The following is a 19,757-nucleotide window of genomic DNA, read 5'->3' as shown; positions in this document are numbered from 1 at the left end:
AGTGGCCAGACAGAAGCCACTCTTCAGTAAAAAACACATGACAACCCACCTGGGGTTTGCCAAAAGGCACCTGAAGGACTCTCCGACCATGAGAAACAAAATTCTCTGGTCTGATGAAACAAAGATTATACTCTGGCCTGAATGGCAAGTGTCATGTCTGTAGGAAACCATGCAACTCTTATCACCTGGCCAATACTATCCCTACAGTGAAGCATGGTGGTGGCAGCATCATGCTGTGGGGATCTTCTTTAGCGGCAGGAACTGGAAGACTAGTCAGGATTGAGGGAAAGATAAATGCAGCAATGTACTGAGATATTCTTGATGAAAACCTGCTCCAGAGCGCCATGAACCTCAGACTGGGGCGAAGGTTCATCTTCCAACAGGACTACGACCCTAAGCACACAGCCAACAAAGGAGTGGCTACGGGACAACTCTGTGAGTGTCCTTGAGTGGCCCAGCCAGAGCCCACACTTAAACCTGATTAAACATCTATGGAGAGATCTGAAAATGGCTATACACCAATGCTTCCCATCCAACCTGATGGAGCCTGAGAGGTCCTGCAAAGAAGAATGGAGGAAATTGCCCAAAAAATAGGTGTATATGTACCCAAATTAACACAGCGCTAGCATAACAACTTATATTTAAAACATGTATAAAAAATTGTGTAAAAATAGTGCCCAATGTGTCCCAAAAAAATTATTAATAAACATATAAATATCAATAAAACATATGCAAACAGTGTTCAAAAAATGATCAGAGAATGTTCAATAAAACATCCAAATAATGTCCAAAATTGGTGATCAATCAATAAAGTGCAAGGTGCTCCAGTGCAAACTTAAACAACATTCGTGCTCCAGGTGACTATGCCCCTCCAGGAACCCTACTCACCAGAACGAATGGACCCTGCAAAAGGGTCAAGAAAGCCTGTATACTAATGGATGAAGTAGTGCACCAGAACTTCTCTTTGGTGATGGTAGACTGTAAAAGGTATTGCTGACATTGTGGACCAGGATTCCTCCAAAAAGGCCAATGCCAAAAACAAGAGACCAAGGATGGTGAAGTACATTTGATAAGGTTTATTAATGTAAGCCAAAAAACATACTCGCAAACTGTAATGTTCTGGTACCTCTGGTACCCTTTATTTCACTTCCCATTCATGTATGCGTCCCACCATTCTCTTTTGGTAGGTGCGCATACACCTTTAAGACCGATGCTGTCATCACTGAGCGCCGCAGAGCGGCTATTTCAACCGCCGGCGTTCTCACTCACATGTTCGTTCAACCTGCCTTGAAGCTCACATGCTCACAAGCGTACCTCGCTGTCGGAACCTCGCTACTGATCCCTGTATCCCGCTACCGGATCACTCGCTCATACCGAACCTCTCTACTACTGCTTGCTATTAGTGATAAGTACCCCGCAGGGGAATCCTCCATAAACCTTCCTACTAAGCTTATATCTAGCTCTGCATATTAAGGACTGTTACTATCATCTGCACTGTTGTTTAGATTGCTAGCTCTTGAGCCTACTAACATCTATCCTTGCACTGGGTTAGTCTCTCCTGTATGTCATCTGCTATCCTACCACCTACTACCATACATGATTGCTAACCTATCTGCATCCTACCTGTTACCATCTATACTCTCATGAACATTTCTCTCAAGTGCTGTTCACCTATTGTCACTGTGCATACCTGTCTCTTTAGCTCATCACCACTATGCTGCTATATACATCTATCACTCCAGGAACATCTTATTGAGTGTGTATATTTGTATGCTGAATCAGACAGACCACAGTGATGAGTCTTGGGAGTTGGAATTGGTATTTCAACGTATCTCTACATGACTACTGAGTGGAGTTTTTCTGCAGCTGCAAATCCATCTTGTTTCAGAGAACGCAGGAGCGTTACAGATTGAACGAACCACAAATGGATTCAGCAGATTTACCCACTCAAGGGACACAATTAAAACAACAAGTGACTGCGTTAATACACGCTCTTTCTGAATTAAAAGAAGACAATCAGGCTCTGAAGCAGCAGGTAACCCGTCTATCACAACTTGCCGCTGCTCAGCCCCCTGAACCCAAAATAAATCCTCCTCTAGTGTTTACAGGTGATCGCAAAAAATTTCGTGAATTCAAAAACGCCTGTCAGTTACTTTTCTTGCTAAAACCTCGTACCTACCTTACTGATCATATCAAAGTCTGTACTATTATTTCATACCTAACGGGTGATCCACAGGCCTGGGCAGACTCTCTCTTTGAGAAAAATTATCAGCTTCTCAACTCCTATGCTTTATTCCTAGCGGAACTCGCTAGTCTATATGATGACCCCAATAGGCAGAGTACTGCCGATATTCAATTGAGGTCCTTGAAACAAGGTAGGAGACCTGTAGAAGACTTTGTAGCAGAGTTCAAAAGATGGACCCTTGATTCAGGGTGGAATGATACATCTCTGAGAACTCAATTTAGACTCGGCCTATCAGAAGCCGTTAAAGACGAGCTCGCCCGAGCGGATTTACCGGACACCCTGGATGCTTTGATACAACTCAGTATCAACATAGACAGGAGGCTGCGAGAAAGAAAGGCTGAAAAAATGGGAATGGCATTGTCCAGTCCTTCTCGGATTTCGGCCGTTGACCCTACTCCTATGGAGGTAGGAACCATACGCCCACCTTTATCAACTACTGAAAGAGCCAGGAGACGATCCAGTAATCTTTGCTTGTACTGTGCATCCCCGGATCACATGATAAGCGTCTGTCCCCTTGTCCGCAAAAAAGAGGGTGAGTGTTCACATGTCCTCCTAGGGGGATTGACAACTTCATTTACTAACCCTTATCTTTTTGTTCGTTTGACATTGCAGTGGGACCAGACTAGGATTACCACTAAGGCCATGATCGACACAGGATCTTGCGGAAATTATATCGATATACGTTTTGCTACTTTAAATAAAGTACCTATTATTTCAAAACCTAAGCCTGTCTCTGTGAGTCTTATTAACGGTATTCCGTTATCTTCTGGCCCAATCACTAATCAGACACAAGCACTCCTAGTCACCACTAACGAGTCTCATACGGAGACCACTACCTTCGACCTATTATCTTCGCCCCACTTTCCCATTGTTTTGGGACTTCCCTGGTTACACACACATCAACCAACCATAGATTGGAAGAAACGGACCCTAACCTTCCTCTCTTACTATTGCGAGAGTACGTGTAACCTCCCGTCTTATGGAAAGATCCTGTCTGTGGTGTCAGATGAGATTGCACCACTATGCTATCAGGATCTGTCCGAAGTTTTTCTTGAGAAAAATGCTCAAGTACTGCCTCCCCATAGGGATTATGATTGCACTATTGATCTACTCCCAAATAGTAAACTGCCTTTTGGTCATTTTTATCCTCTTTCGCAGGATGAACTTTCCCATCTCAAGGAATACTTGGATGAGAATTTGACAAAAGGTTTTATTAGACCTTCCACTTCTTCCACAGCTGCAGGACTTTTTTTTGTCCGCAATAAAGACTCAAGTCTCAGGCCTATTATCGACTATAGGCAATTGAACGCCATTACAGTAAAAGATCGCTATCCTTTGCCGCTTATCCCTGAACTCATTGAACAAGTGCGTGGAGCTACCTACTTTTCAAAATTGGACCTGAAAGGGGCATACAATCTAATCCGAATCCGTGATGGAGATGAGTGGAAGACAGCATTCAGAACCAGATACGGATTGTTCGAATATCTTGTAATGCCATTTGGGCTATGTAACGCTCCCGCAGCTTTCCAACGATTCATAAACGATATCTTTAGAGACTTACTTGATGTCTGTGTTGTGGTATATCTGGACGATATACTTATTTATTCACGATCCTTGTCTGAACATATAAAACATGTAAGACTTGTGTTATCCAGACTACTCACACACAATCTATACGTGAAACTAAAAAAATGCTTATTTCATAAAGAAGAAGTATTATTCCTAGGATACATCATATCCAAAACAGGAATCAAGATGGATATGAGTAAGATATCCTGCATTCAGGATTGGCCTATACCAACCACCCGCAAAGCACTACAGCGATTCCTTGGATTTTCAAACTTCTATAGGAAGTTCATCAAGAACTTCTCTGCCATTGTGAGACCTCTCACACAACTCACAAGTATTAAGAAACCATTTAAATGGTCAGATGAAGCAAATGAAGCTTTTCGCTTGTTAAAAACAAACTTTACCTCTGCTCCCATACTACGCCATCCAGACCCATCCCTCCAATACATTCTGGAAGTAGATGCGTCAAATATGGCAGTAGGAGCAGTACTCTCCCAACGACCAACGAATACTTCACCACTCCATCCAGTCGCCTTCTCTAAATCTCTAAGCAGCCCAGAGGTGAATTACCCAGTGGGTGAAAAGGAACTGCTTGCTATAAAACTGGCTCTGGAGAATTGGCGACATCTACTTGAAGGCACCCGATTACCAATACTCATATATACAGATCATAAAAATCTTCAATATCTTCAGACTAACAAAACCCTCTCCCACCGGCAGGTACGATGGTCACTATTCTTCCTAAGATTTAACTTCCTAGTGACCTACACACCTGCAGACAAGAATAAAAAAGCGGATGCGCTATCACGATTAACTGAAGATAATTGCTCCGAAATCCCTTCCGTTCCTATAATACCCTACAAGCGTATTATTGGGGTTGTCCGTTCCTTGAAGGAAGAGATTCTGCACGGTATAGGTTTGGATTCACCTCCACCACAACTAAGTGCTGATGCAGAAGGCTTCCTCTACTACAACGACAAACTCTACATACCCCCTACTATGCGCACCAAGATCTTGGAATTGTCACATGATGTGCCTATGGCAGGACATATGGGTATGACAAAGACCCTTAATTTGCTTACCAGGCAGTTTTGGTGGCCTGATATGAAGACATCTATACAAAAATTTGTCTCTTCATGCAACGTCTGTGCCAGGTCCAAAATTGACACTACAAAACCATCCGGTCTACTATGCAGTCTACCAATACCCCAGACTCCATGGGAAGTTGTGTCCTTGGACTTTATAGTAGAACTACCACCTTCCAAAGGATTTAATACCATTTTAGTGTCAGTGGACCATCTGACAAAGATGGCACATTTCGTTGCTATTCGCAGACTACCTTCGTCCAAAGAAACAGCGGAACTACTGATGAAACATGTCTTTAAGTTACATGGAATTCCAAAAACTCTTTTGTCTGACCGTGGATCACAATTCATCTCCAAGTTTTGGCAAGAACTATGTCACATACTACGAATTGAGCGAAAGCTTACTTCACCCTACCATCCTCAGACCAACGGACAGACTGAAAGAGTCAACCAGTGCATCGAGCAATATTTACGTTGCTACACATCATACCTACAGGATGATTGGGTGGATCTCCTCCCTCTGGCAGAATTTGCCTACAACAACGCAACCCACAGTACGACCAAACAGAGTCCGTTCTACTTGAACTATGGGTTTCATCCCACTATTCTTCCACCACGCATCCTTCCATCAAGTAACCCAGTAGCCTCAGACTATCTTACCCAAATAAAAGACTCTCTGGGTTTACTTAATACTACCATCTCACACGCTCATAGTCAACAAAAAAAATACTATGACCTTCGTAGAAGACCTTCTCCTCAGTATGCTATTGGGGACCTCGTTTGACTATCAACAAAAAACGTAAGATTAAAGATCCCTAGCAAAAAGCTTGGGCCTCTATTCTTGGGACCCTTCCCAATCAGGAAACTTATTGGAAAAGCTGCAGTACAGCTCACATTACCAACAGACCTCAAGATACATCCCATCTTCCATGTGTCGCTACTGAAGCCCCATGTTCCTGACCAAGGAATAAGGCCTACCATCCCACCTCCACCTCCTGTACAAGTTGAAGGCGGAGAAGAATATGAGATAAAGGAGATTCTGGATTCTCCTATCCACAGAAGAAGACTCCAATATCTAGTACGATGGAAGAACTATGGGCCCCAAGACGACACCTGGCTGGATACCTCTGATATACATGCCCCTAGACTGATTCGCAATTTTCATGCCAAATACCCGGAAAAACCAGCTCTAGAGGCCTTCAGGAGCCGGCCTTAAGGGGGGGTACTGTAATGTTCTGGTACCTCTGGTACCCTTTATTTCACTTCCCATTCATGTATGCCTCCCACCATTCTCTTTTGGTAGGTGCGCATACACCTTTAAGACCGATGCTGTCATCACTGAGCGCCGCAGAGCGGCTATTTCAACCGCCGGCGTTCTCACTCACATGTTCGTTCAACCTGCCTTGAAGCTCACATGCTCACAAGCATACCTCGCTGTCGGAACCTCGCTACTGATCCCTGTATCTCGCTACCGGATCACTCGCTCATACCGAACCTCTCTACTACTGCTTGCTATTAGTGATAAGTACCCCGCAGGGGAATCCTCCATAAACCTTCCTACTAAGCTTACACTATCTAGCTCTGCATATTAAGGACTGTTACTATCATCTGCACTGTTGTTTAGATTGCTAGCTCTTGAGCCTACTAACATCTATCCTTGCACTGGGTTAGTCTCTCCTGTATGTCATCTGCTATCCTACCACCTACTACCATACATGATTGCTAACCTATCTGCATCCTACCTGTTACCATCTATACTCTCATGAACATTTCTCTCAAGTGCTGTTCACCTATTGTCACTGTGCATACCTGTCTCTTTAGCTCATCACCACTATACTGCTATATACATCTATCACTCCAGGAACATCTTATTGAGTGTGTATATTTGTATGCTGAATCAGACAGACCACAGTGATGAGTCTTGGGAGTTGGAATTGGTATTTCAACGTATCTCTACATGACTACTGAGTGGAGTTTTTCTGCAGCTGCAAATCCATCTTGTTTCAGAAAACGCAGGAGCGTTACACAAACATACGGTAATTGGTTGCAAGGTAAAATTGTAAAAGCTTCCGGGAACACCGCTATCTGCATGCGTTCCATGGCCAGCCAGGAAGTTAACCGGAAGTGACGAATCCAAGGTGCCGTACCGGAAATACGTCAACGCGTTTCGCCCTCCCACTGGGCGTTATCATAGACATAATTTCCGGTACGCAAATTTATACTGTGCTGGGACCGAAGCTAATATCCGGTACTCGTCCAGCATTAGATATATTACGGCATCAGATGTATAATAAGTCACTTCATGGGTATAAAAATAACACAATAAAATAATTATTTAATCAATAGAGCAATTGATTAATTGTTTTGGTCAAATGGAGATAATAAATATCTAACCATTAGGATCAATGCATATTCCGGTATCACTTCCTGTTTACATCAGTTAAAACAAACTTTATTGATTTTTTACATACAATATTACCATATCTATATAACTTAAAAACAGTAAAATACTTTAAAAAATGTGATGGTTGAGTGATGATATAACGGGTGAATAGTATGTGCAAAAAATGTATATATATAAAAAAAAATATATATAGAAAGGGGTGGTGGAATATTATTGATGTGAAATATAATACTACTAATTTATTAATTAAATAATTATTTAACAAAAATAAGGAAAATTACTGTGATAATAAATTTTATACTAATAATTTGTATTACTAATAATTAAATATTTAGCCCAAGGTAAAAAAGTATTAGGATGATAATTATTCTCTATAATATTTGTGATTATAATAAATAAAATATACTATTAGTATTTTATATATAGTATTAGTGATTATAATAAATAAAATGTTATATATAATAATGGTGACTATAATAAATAAGAAAGGAAATCGTGTATAATAATTATATTTTTGATGTGAAAAAATAATTAAATGATCTATCAAAACAATTTAGTAATCTATTAAATGGAATTATTTTAGACTTATTGGTAAGATGTATCATAAAATAGTTGACAATAAAAATATTTAAAAATGTGAGAAATATTTTAAAAGAAATTAAAAAATTCACCAGTTGGAAATAAAGCAGTTTAAATCGAAATCTGTATTTAACCCCATAGGTTTAAGGGTACCCAGACGGTGGATCCACTGGGTTTCATTTTGGGAGGTAGACTTTTTAAGGTCACCTCCCCTCCAGTGGGCTTCCACCCTATCAATCCCACAAAAAGTGAGACCATTAGGGTCCTGATTATGCACCAATTTAAAGGGATGGGATAAGCTGTGGTTTTTGTATCCTTTTCTTATATTGTGGACATGCTCTCTCAACCTCACTCTCAGTTCCCTGGTGGTCCTCCCCACATACTGGAGTCCACAGGGGCATGATAAGAGGTAAGTAACATGTGAAGACTAGAGGTGCATGTAATGAATTTCTTTATTTCAAATGTTTTCCCATTTGAATGCGAACAGAATTCACCAGTTCTCCTCTTTCGATGTTTCAATGTTTTTACAAATCATGCATTTGCCACAGCTATGAAAACCTACTTGATCTAAAAAGGTGCAAGTTTTTTCAGGGGGGTTGGTGACAGTATGGGCCAATTTCAATCTTAGTGTTTTTGGTTTAGTGTATATAAAATTAGGCCTTGAGGTTAAAAAAGTTTTTAAAACATCATCTTTAAGAAGGAGGGGCCAATGTTTCTTGACAATTTTCTCCAATTTAGAATGTTGTCTTGAAAAGCCTGTGAGAAAAGCAGTACTAAAATCATTATTCTCTTTCTTTTTCTTGGTAAACAGATCTTTCCTCTTAATCTTTTTAATCTTGTTTTTGGTGTTAATAAGATCCTTATTCTTATAACTTTTTTCTTTAAACCTTTCAATGAGTATGTCAGCCTGTTGATCATAATCCTCATCCCTATTACAGTTTCTTCTTACTCTTAACATCTGACTCTTGGGAATCAAATTTAGCCACCTGGGATGGTGGCAACTCCCCAGAGGGATGTAGCCATTACAATCCACCTCCTTGAAAAAAGTTTTTGTGAGGAGATTTCTATCATTCTTAAAAATGGACAAATCTAGAAAATTCAAAAGGTCAGTGCTAAGGTTATGCGAAAAGGAAATCCCATACTGGTTTTCACCAATGTGAGCGAGGAACCTCATAAGGGTATCATGTGTACCTCTCCAGATAAGGAAGATGTCATTAATGTATCTTTTATAGGTCATGAGCTCTGTGGGTTTGTTGTTAAAAATGGCCTCATTTTCCCATTTCCTCATAAATATATTAGCTATAGAGGGGGCATATTTAGCCCCCATGGCTACACCTCTTTTTTGTCTGTAGAATTTTTTCTCATGCCAGAAAAAATTGTGGCTCATAGCAAGATCATGTGCTTGTAAGAGGAATTCCTTCTGTTTGGTTTTTAGTTCAGTTTGGTCCAAAGCCCATTTTTCTGCTTCTAGAGCATGGTGTTGCCGTATATTAGTGTAGAGAGAGTTTACACTCACCAAAATATAATTTTCCTCCACTTTCATTTCATCCATTAATTCCATACGATGCTTACTGTCTTTCAAATAGGCCTGTCCCTGTTGTGCTAGTGGCTGGAAAAAACAGTCAAAGTATTCCCCTAGCTGTGAGAACAGGGAATCCACCACCACCAGGGAACTGAGAGTGAGGATGAGAGAGCATGTCCACAATATAAGAAAAGGATACAAAAAATCACAGCTTATCCCATCACTTTATTTTGGTGCATAATCGGGACCCTAGTGGTTTCACTTTTTGTGGGATTGATAGGGTGGAGGCCCACTGGAGGGGAGGTGACCTTAAAAAGTCTATCTCCCAAAATGAAACCCAGTGGATCCACCGTCTGGGTACCCTTAAACCTATGGGGTTAAATATAGATTTAGATTTAAACGGCTTTATTTCCAACTGGTGAATTTCTATTTTTATTTTTATTTCTTTTAAAATATTTCTCACATTTTTATATATTTTTATTGTCAACTATTTTATGATACATCTTACCAATAAGTGTAAAATAATTCCATTTAATAGATTACTAAATTGTTTTTATAGATCATTTAATTATTTTTTCACATCACAAATATAATTATTATACACTATTTCCTTTCTTATTTATTATAGTCACCATTATTATATATAACATTTTATTTATTATAATCACTAATACTTTATATAAAATACCAATAGTATATTTCATTTATTATAATCACCAATATTATAGAGAATAATTATCATCCTAATACTTTTTTACCTTGGGCTAATTATTTAATTATTTAATTATTAGTAATACAAATTTTATTAGTATAACATTTATTATCACAGTAATTTTCCTTATTTTTGTTAAATAATTATTTAATTAATAAATTAGTAGTATTATATTTCACATCAATAATATTCCACCACCCCTTTCTATATATATATATATATATATATATATATATATATATATATATACATTTTTTGCACATACTATTCACCCGTTATATCATCACTCAACCATCACATTTTTTAAAGTATTTTACTGTTTTTAATAGTTATATAGATATGGTAATATTGTATGTAAAAAATCAATAAAATTTGTTTTAACTGATGTAAACAGGAAGTGATACCGGAATATGCATTAATCCTAATGGTTAGATATTTATTATCTCCATTTGACCAAAACAATTAATCAATTGCTCTATTAATTAAATAATTATTTTAATGTGTTATTTTTATACCCATGAAGTGACTTATTACAGTATACATCTGATGCCGTAATATATCTAATGCTGGACGAGTGCCGGATATTAGCTTCGGTCCCAGCACAGTATAAATTTGCGTCTGCGTACCGGAAATGATGTCTATGATAACGCCCAGTGGGAGGGCGAAACGCGTCGACGTATTTCCGGTATGGCACATTGGATTCGTCACTTCCGGTTAACATCCTGGCTGGCCGTGGAACGCACGCCGATAGCGGCGTTCCCGGAAGCTTTTACAGTTTTTCCTTGCAACCGATTACCCTATGTTTGTGAGTATGTTTTTTGACTTACATTAATAAACCTTATCAAACGTACTTCACCATCCTTGGTCTCTTGTTTTTGGCATTGGCATTTTTGGAGGAATCCTGGACCACCTTTGTCAGCAATACCTTTTACAGTCTACCATCACCAAGGAGAAGTTCTGGTGCACTACTTCATCCATTAGTATACAGGCTTTCTTGACAGGGTCAATTTGTTCTGGTGAGTAGGGTTCCTGGAGGGGCACAGTCACCTGGAGCACGAATGTTGTTTAAGTTTGCACTGGAGCACCTTGCACTTTATTGATTGATCACCAATTTTTGGACATTATTTGGATATGTTTTATTGAACATTCTCTGATCATTTTTTTTGAACACTGTTTGCATATGTTTTATTGATATTTATATGTTTATTAATAATTTTTTTAGGACACATTGAGCACTATTTTTTACAATATTTTTTATACATTTTTTTAATATAAGTTGTTATGCTAGCGCTGTGTTAATTTGGGTACATATGTTTTCTGAGTTCTTTACTTAGTGAGCAGCAGCTGCATTTTTCCATCAATTTCTTTGGTCATTTACTCATTAGGTTAGCGCGGGTTTAATATCACTTTACAAAAAATAGGTATGCCAAGCTTGTAGTATCATACTCAAAAAGACTTGAGGCTGCAATTGGTGCCAAAGATACTTCAACAAAGTATTGAGCAAAAGCTGTGAATACTTAGGTACATGTGGATTTTTTGTTTTTTTTTTGTTTTTTATTCTTAATAAATTTGCAAAGATTTCAAACAAACTTCTTTCATATTGCCATTATGGGGTACTGTTTGTAGAATTTTGGGGAAAAGAATTAATTTACTCAATTTTGAAATAAGACTATAACATAGCAAAACGTGTAAAAATTGAAGTGCTGTGAATACTATGCGGATGCACTATAGCTCCCAATAAATCTTTATTGAACATCAAATGTATGGTGTAGGTGAAGTCAAAGATGATTGGCCTTAGCTTTCCTTTTATTCAGACAGCATCTGCATCCAAGGTTCTTTAGTGGTTTTGTGAGTATGCATGTAATGAGATTATTTTCATTGTCTGGGTTAAATTAAACTTAAGTAAAGACTGCTCTAAAATCATAACCTGTAAAAGCTTTTAAAGCATTGCCTATGGAAAATTTTGGGTACCATAATTTTTGGCAATTATATAGAGTAATGGAGTGTCAGTTTCTTTTTCTGTGCAATCTGTGTTGCATTGGGGAGATTTTCCTTCACTTTCTGTCCCCTGGCCAAAACCAGGCCAAAAGTGAGGGAATCCCAGTGTGGACTAGTGTCCCTATTGTAAGATTTCTCCTCTATAAGTATTCTAATATCAACCCAAAATTTGTGCTTTTCTTTTACTTTCACTTTTGAGGACAGCAACAGTAAACAGGAAAGCAATAACAGACAGCAAGAATAGGTGTTCTAACCCCTGTCTACTCTACCCAAAACTTAAAAATAATTAAAAAAAAGTTTTGCCTTTTTAGTTACACCCTAAAGTGATATTAAAGCCTTGTTTTTTTTTTTTTTTTTTTTTCTATAACAAACATGTTATACTGACCTGCTCTGTGCAGTGGCATTGCACAGAGCAGCTCGGATCCTCCTCTTCTCGCGTCCCCTGCTGGCATTTCTGGCTCCTCCCTCCTGCCGGGTGCCCCCAGAGCAAACAGATTTCTCTGGGGGCACCTAAGTAGGCATGTTCCCAACACATGTAGTAGCTCCCATTCACACACGGCACTGCCCCCCCCCATAGAATGCATGAAGGTAACAAATCGGTGTCTATTTACTTGATTTTACCAATAAATAGAATATAATTGTCTGTTTGCACTAAAATTTGTTTTAGTGTATTTTTCCTGAAAATATGTGTTTGATAAATAGCTGCACAAATATCATGCAGCATATAAAATTTCACCTATCACCATTTTATTCTCCAGGGTATATTTATACTTTGGGAGGGGGTTAAAATAATTCCCAGCAAAAAAATGCAGATTTTAAAACGTGTGCAAAAAAAAAAAAAAATCCCTGGTTGGCAAGTGAATAACGGAACCACCATTAATATTTTCCTGTTGGCAATTTAGTTAATGCCAATTAAACATTAGATCGAATAGGTTACCAATTCACAGTTCTGGCATATGTACTAACCTGTTCTTTCTTCTCCTCCTTTTTTTTTTTTTCTTTTTTAATAGAATGCCAGGAAAAATGTATTTCTGGCAGATCAGTGGTTAGTCAGTCGCAGAGGCAAGGAACCTGCTCAGGGTGACCAGAGCTATTCCAGAGCACAGGCACGTGAAATTATTCAGCGGCTGAAGAGTAACAGGTGAATGACCTATAATTTGAAAAAGAGAAAAAGCGTAAAAGGAAACTGCAAATTGACAATATGTAATGTTTTCATCTTTAGACGAGAATTCATCTATGGGAAAAATGGTATTCAGATTACATCAGAGCATGACCTCAGTGATGGTCGAATAAGGTTCCCTTTACCAACAAATGAGGAAAAGAAATTTCCTGTTTCTATTAGGAACACATCTAATGAGTCAGTGACGTTTGTCCAGTACAAATGTTTACGTGGGATGGCTATCTTTTCTTTCCATGATGAGTACAGTGTGTCTTCTTCTAAAACCTTACTGCTGAGTCCAGGTAAGAATGGTGCTATGGTTTGTAAAATACTCATATAAGGCTCCGTTCACATATTGACGATCCTGAATCACGGCAAATCACAGGACACCAGTGCAATTGCCGTCACTTCCATTGGCACCCCAAACATGGCGTGATTTTGCCACAATTGTAGCCTGTACAGTTCTTGTACTTATTTTGGGTAACAGGCATCCCACGATTCTGTTTGCACAATTTTACCACGATTCGTCGGGTGACAATCGCAGAAAAATCGCACCACTGGAAGTGACAGGAATCGCACCGGCGTCCTGCGATTTACGGTGATTCGGGATCGTGGACAAAATTGCAGCGATTCTGCCTGCGATCCGTGATGCCAATATGTAACCCAACAGATGTAGGAAAGAGTTTGTTAAAATATCTGTAGTGGTATGCTGGAGCTAAATCCAAATTCAAACCAAAAGTTCTGTGCCGCTCAAGGTGAACTTGTCTAGATTGCTTTTACTGCGTAGCTGATTCCAAGGGTGCTAAGCCCAGCCTGTCTGTGGATACATGTGAGAAAGATAATCAAGAATTTGTTGCACTCCTCTGATTTTTTTTTTATTGGAAACGTAACATGCACATCACACACAGTATGGGGACAATGAAAATTAACGCATTTCATGCTGATGAGTACGTGCTGTTTATAATGCAAAATGCGGTAACTTTCATTGTCCCCATATGGTGTGTGATGTGCATGTAACATTTCCAATAAAAAAAATCAGATGAGTGCAACGAATTCCAGATTTTCTTTCTTGAACCGAACTCTAGCAAAATCTTGCATTTTTTGCAGTTTGATATTGGAGTTCTTGCACCCCACTTTATTGTGGTTATTAAAGCAGGAAATGAGGGGGAAACTTGCCAGTGGGGACTTAGCAATTGCGAAACATAGCTGAGATGCTTTTGCAGTTAATTTGTCTCAAAAAATGTTTTAAGTACTGGAATTACCCAATCTGTCAACATATGTAAAACTAAGCTATACTTTAATTAAACCTCTCAAAACTCTAACAAGATTGAGTGTTCTGTGTACATTTGCTTTGCCCAAACAGTAGTGTCACAAGCAGTGTTACCAACCTACCAGATTGAAATTTACTGGCACGACACCCAAAATTTACTGGCACCGCCAAGTTTTTACTGGCATTTCCAAAATGTAAAAAAATTACAGTTTTACATCCAAATTTCAATATTTAGGCTACAAATAAGTAAAATATGCAATTAGCGATGTGATTTAAGATGGATATTAAGGCAAAAAACTGCAACTATTCTCTTAAGGAAAAAAAAACATACTGCAAGTAGTCCAGGTGGCCTGGGCACAGACAGAATGCAGTACTGGATTAGAAGGGTGACCCAGAAAGGGAGGGGTGGGGACCTACCTTTTCACTGAGAAAAACAGTACTGCAAGTGGTCCAGTTGGCTGAAACACAGACAGCAGTGCTGGGTCGCTGGTCTTCATTCCTGGTATAAGCACCAGTGAGGGATGTATGGCATTGGATTTAGATAAAAAAAAAAAAAAGTTATTTTTTTTTAGTACAGGAGTGGAAAGGAGCTTTTAACCACTTAAGCCCTGGAGGATTTGGCTGCTCAAAGACCAGGGCCTATTTTGCGATTCGGCACTGCGTAACTTTAACGGACAATTGCGCGGTCGTGCAACGATGTACGCAAATTAAATTGATGTCCTTTTTTCCCAAAAACAGAGCTTTCTTTTGGTGGTATTTGATCACCTGTGCAATTTTTACTTTTTGCGCTATAAACAAAAAAAGAGCGACAATTTAAAAAAAAAAATAACAATATTTTAAAAAAATTTTATATGAAATTCCCCCCAAAAAAATGTAAAAATCAAAATTTTTTAACATGTAAGGCCAATTTGTTTTCTGCTACATATGTTTGGTAAAAAAATCGCAATAAGCATTTGCGCAAAAGTTATCGCATCTACTAACTACGGGAAAGATGTATGTCTTTTTTATTGTTTTTTTTTTTTACTATTAATGGCAGCGATCTGCGATTTTTTTTTTTGCGGGACTGCGACATTCCGGCGGACAGATCGGACCCTTGACTGACATTTTTGACACTTTTGGGGGTACCAGTGACATTACTACAGTAATCAGTGCTATAAATATGCACTGTTACTGTAAAAATTACACTGGCAGGGAAGGGGTTAACTCTATTAGTGGTCAAGGGGTTAAGTGTGTCACTAGGGGCGTGATTCTAACTGTAAAGGGGCGTGGCTTGTGATGTAACAACAGAGACATATGATCCTACAGAGCAGGATCGTATGATCTCTGAAGTTACATCAGGGAGAATGACAGGTCGGCTTTGTTTACATTAGCCGCCTGCCTTTCTCCCTCTCCAGCGGGAGATCGCGAGTGACCGGCGTGGGGAAGGCAGGGAACGAGCGGTGGCGGGAGCACGCCTCTGGCGGCGCGCGCTCGCTCCCTAGAGGCTCGTGGGCGAGCAACATAGCCCTACATCGTTTTGCCTGTAGGGGGTTGACTGCCGCCGTAAATAGTCGTGCAACGGTCGGCAAGCGGTTAAGTTACAATGTAAAACCATTTTTCAGCACGCATAAGGCTCTTAAATTAAGGTACTTCTCTGGGCACTCTAAGAGCCGGTTCACACTGCCGCGACCTCTAATTCGCCTCATAAGGGGTGACTTTTTAGCACGACTTTCAGCGCGACTTAGCGCGACTTGTGAATTATTTTACGCGACTTATATGATAGACGACTTTGTACGACTTTGTATTTGGCCAATCAGAATATGATGTGTTGTGACCTAATTTCCCTTTCCAGTAAAGTCTCTTCACAGACGCTTGAAATAAGATAAGGATCCTACTTGGAGGTGACTCCCATTGAAGACAAATAGAACCAGAAAAAAAGAGCATTTTTCTTATAATTTTTAGTAGCACATGAATATGGCTTCTCTCCACCTGGCCGTTTTTCTTGCAGGCATTTATCGGGCATTTTTGGAGGCAGGCATGACTTTTTTTGGATTTAGTGTCTGGGGGGTCTAAAAAGTGTACCTGTGAAGTTTCAGCTCTGTAGCATGTCCAGAACCAGAAAAAAAAGAGCATTTTTCTTAAAATTTTTAGTAGCACATGAATATGGCTTCTCTCCACCTGGCTGTTTTTCTTGCAAGCATTTATCGGGCATTTTTGGAGGCAGGCATTACTTTTTTTGGATTTAGTGTCTGGGAGGTCTAAAAAGTGTACCTGTGAAGTTTCAGCTCTGTAGCATGTCCAGAACCAGAAAAAAAGAGGACCCAGGTCCATCCATCAACACAAAATAAATCTATCTGCTGCATCTGACCGACCTGTGCCTGCCTGGGCTGGTGTTTGTGACTCCCTCTGTGATGGATGCCATCCGTCCTGCAGCACAGTTACGCTCCATACTCCGCCTGCTCAGCTTCAGCTTGGCTCCTGGTTTTTTTAAATGCTGGCGCCTGGCGGTGGTGTGGCGGGAAATGCGCCATGACACTGTCAGCCCCAAAAAATGTCATTCATGGTGCCATCAAGTTCCAAGACCTTAAAGTGTACCTGTATTGATTTCTTAAAATTAAACTTTTCCCTGGACATTATAAAATGTATGCCCATGTCACTCATCTCAAGTTTTCTTCTAGAGAAAACTGGAAGCATGGAAACTTGAGTCATATATTAAAAAAATAGTATAATAAAAGAAAAAATGTGTTATGTTCATAAAGGAAGCTGGATGTAGAAAGCTAGCAGTACTTTGAAAATGTGCTATAATACTACCCATCACTGTAATGAGTCAATAGTAAAGCAAACAAGATGGCGTGGGGTAGGACAAAGTGGTCTACTTGAAGCTGGTATTTGTATAATAAATTGCCCAGGGAGATCTTGTGACGTCTTGTAAAGCATAGAAAACTACAGATGATATGTAGTCAAGTAAAACTTTATTCATCAGTAACAAAAAGACTGAAGGTTTGCTCCAAGTGCCCTACATATCGGCCTGCCAGAGGAACAATGTGAAGCAATTTGCTGATAAGCCGTAGCGCTAGGTTTTGACATATACATCTTTACCACCAATAAGAAAGTCAAGTTTCTTTCACACAGATATTTGCTGCAATCATTTCAACTCTATACATTGTAAGATTGTCATTCACTTGCACCAAAATTGTATGCCAATGTGAATGACTATTATATAAAAATAGCCTTACCAAATGATAAAATACCCCAGTTTGAAAAGACATGGGAACACTGGGTCACCTAACTTACAGGGAACTGTCTGGGTCACTCACACACATGGCTCCTCCAGAGTCCAGCTTCTCCATTCCAACTTCCAGCCTGTGGGGGCGATATTCAGCACTGGCGGGAAGCTTCGGGGCGGGCCAGGGGGGGCGCAGGCCTCATTCGCAGTCCCACTGGATTGACCGCCGGAGATGTCCAAGTGACTCCGAGGCGCACACCGCGCATGCACAGTTCTGTTCATTGCTCTGGAACCATTTTTTTACTGGTAGCTTTCTCCTCTTATGGGCTTTTACGGGCAGGAAAAAAATGCCCTGTTTTTACGGGCTGCCCGTAAATTTACTGGCGGTTGGCAACACTGGTCACACGTCCATCATGTGAGGGCCTCACATATAATATTGCATTCTGTGCAGTGATTTGTTTATCACACATGCGTTAAGTTAATGAATTTGCAGTCAGTATTTATATCTGTAGAACAGTGGTAATCCATGTTTCTATGTACGGTATATGCAACTATGCCCAGGGTTGTAAATTAAACTTGCGAATATGTGACTGGCAGCAGTGATGACATGACCTGACATTTATTATGCATAATAAAAAAACAAAACACAATCCGTTTAATGGCTTATATCTATAGTCAAAATGTAAAATCAATTTATTTCCACAATATATTATTAAAAATTTTGAAGATCTCACATTTTACTTTCTTGAATTCTGTGGCACGCATTCACTATACCTTGCAAGTAGGCACTACTGTGTCACACATTTAAAGAGCCTGCCTTCTGAACTACAGAGGTGCTGAGAGGAGGCGCTTCAGAAGGCAGAGTCAGTGCAGGAATAACTGATTGCAGGCAGTAAGGTACCATGGGATATGTGGTCCTTAGCTGTAAAGCATGCAGGGAATCCAGGAAATTGTGGGAAGTAATGGCTAGTGGACAGGCAGAACTCACAACACGAAAGGAGGTTTTTCAAGTAACATCATATTGGGTTGTCAAAAATAACTCTTATTTGTATTGCAATTACAATGCTGATGATATAACCTGAACGTGTATTCTGTGACCATAGAACTCCTTTAATTTTAGAGGAGAAGTATAGCCAAAGCTTTTTTGGCCATGCTTCTTCTATGGATCACAGCAGTGCACTTAGTTCTGCACTCTTGTGACCAATATTCAGCTGACAGCAATCTAAAGCCCGCTCTTAGTTGATATCAAACCCAGTCCAGGCTCTGCAAGGATCCCGACAATAATGACGGGATCCGCCCACATGCCTAATCAGCAGCTAGCTCAGCCTTTAGGCACATCCCTAAGAGCCTTAGCCAGCCGCGTCCATCCCTGCACAGCCTGGTGCTCCACTAAGCGCTGGAGGGGCAGAGTACTAAGCGGTGACAGATCGGTCACTCGGTTCTCGGGGTAGAGCTAGCGGTGGACAGCCACAGAACCAGAAAAAAAAGCATTTTTCTTATAATTATTAATACAGCAGTGTGGGTTCAGTGTGGGTTCTGGACATGCTACAGAGCTGAAACTAAAGGTACACTTTTTTGACACCCCAGACACTAAATCCAAAAAAGTCATGCCTGCCTCCAGAGACGCCAAAAACATGCCAGATAAATGGCAGCAATAAAAAATGCAAGGTGTAGAGAAGCCGCCACACTGCTGTATTAATAATTATAAGAAAAATGTTTTTTTTTCTGATTCTGGACATGCTATAGAGATGAAACTTCACAGGGACACTTTTGGACCCCCCCAGACACTAAATCCAAAAAAAGTCATGCCTGCCTTCAAAAATGCCCGATAAATGCCTACAAGAAAAATGGCCAGGTGGAGAGGAGCCATATTCCTGTTCTAATAAAAATTATAAGAAAAATGCTCTTTTTTTCTGGTTCTGGACATGCTACAGAGATGAAACTTCACAGGGACACTTTTTGGACCCCCCAGACACTAAATCCAAAAAAAGTCATGCCTGCCTCCAAAA

General features: G+C 39.7%; 1 protein-coding gene across 1 annotated transcript in view; it reads left to right on the top strand.

Moving 5' to 3' along the window:
• Nucleotides 1-19,757, top strand: part of LOC309548044 (putative helicase MOV-10) — a gene marked incomplete at its 3' end in the record, with an annotated part of 200,022 nt that overhangs the window by 53,689 nt on the left and 126,576 nt on the right. The window contains exons 3-4 of the mRNA XM_082248014.1: nt 13,125-13,255; nt 13,337-13,575. Coding sequence (XP_082104140.1) covers nt 13,125-13,255; nt 13,337-13,575 — 370 coding nt within the window. The remainder of the gene's footprint in view (nt 1-13,124; nt 13,256-13,336; nt 13,576-19,757) is intronic.

The sequence above is a fragment of the Pelophylax lessonae genome, assembly GCF_965119305.1.
Source record: "Pelophylax lessonae genome assembly, chromosome: 2".
In the NCBI taxonomy this organism is placed as follows: domain Eukaryota; kingdom Metazoa; phylum Chordata; class Amphibia; order Anura; family Ranidae; genus Pelophylax; species Pelophylax lessonae.
Note: the sequence above shows the minus strand (reverse complement) of the source record. Positions and strands in the feature narration are given on the sequence as shown.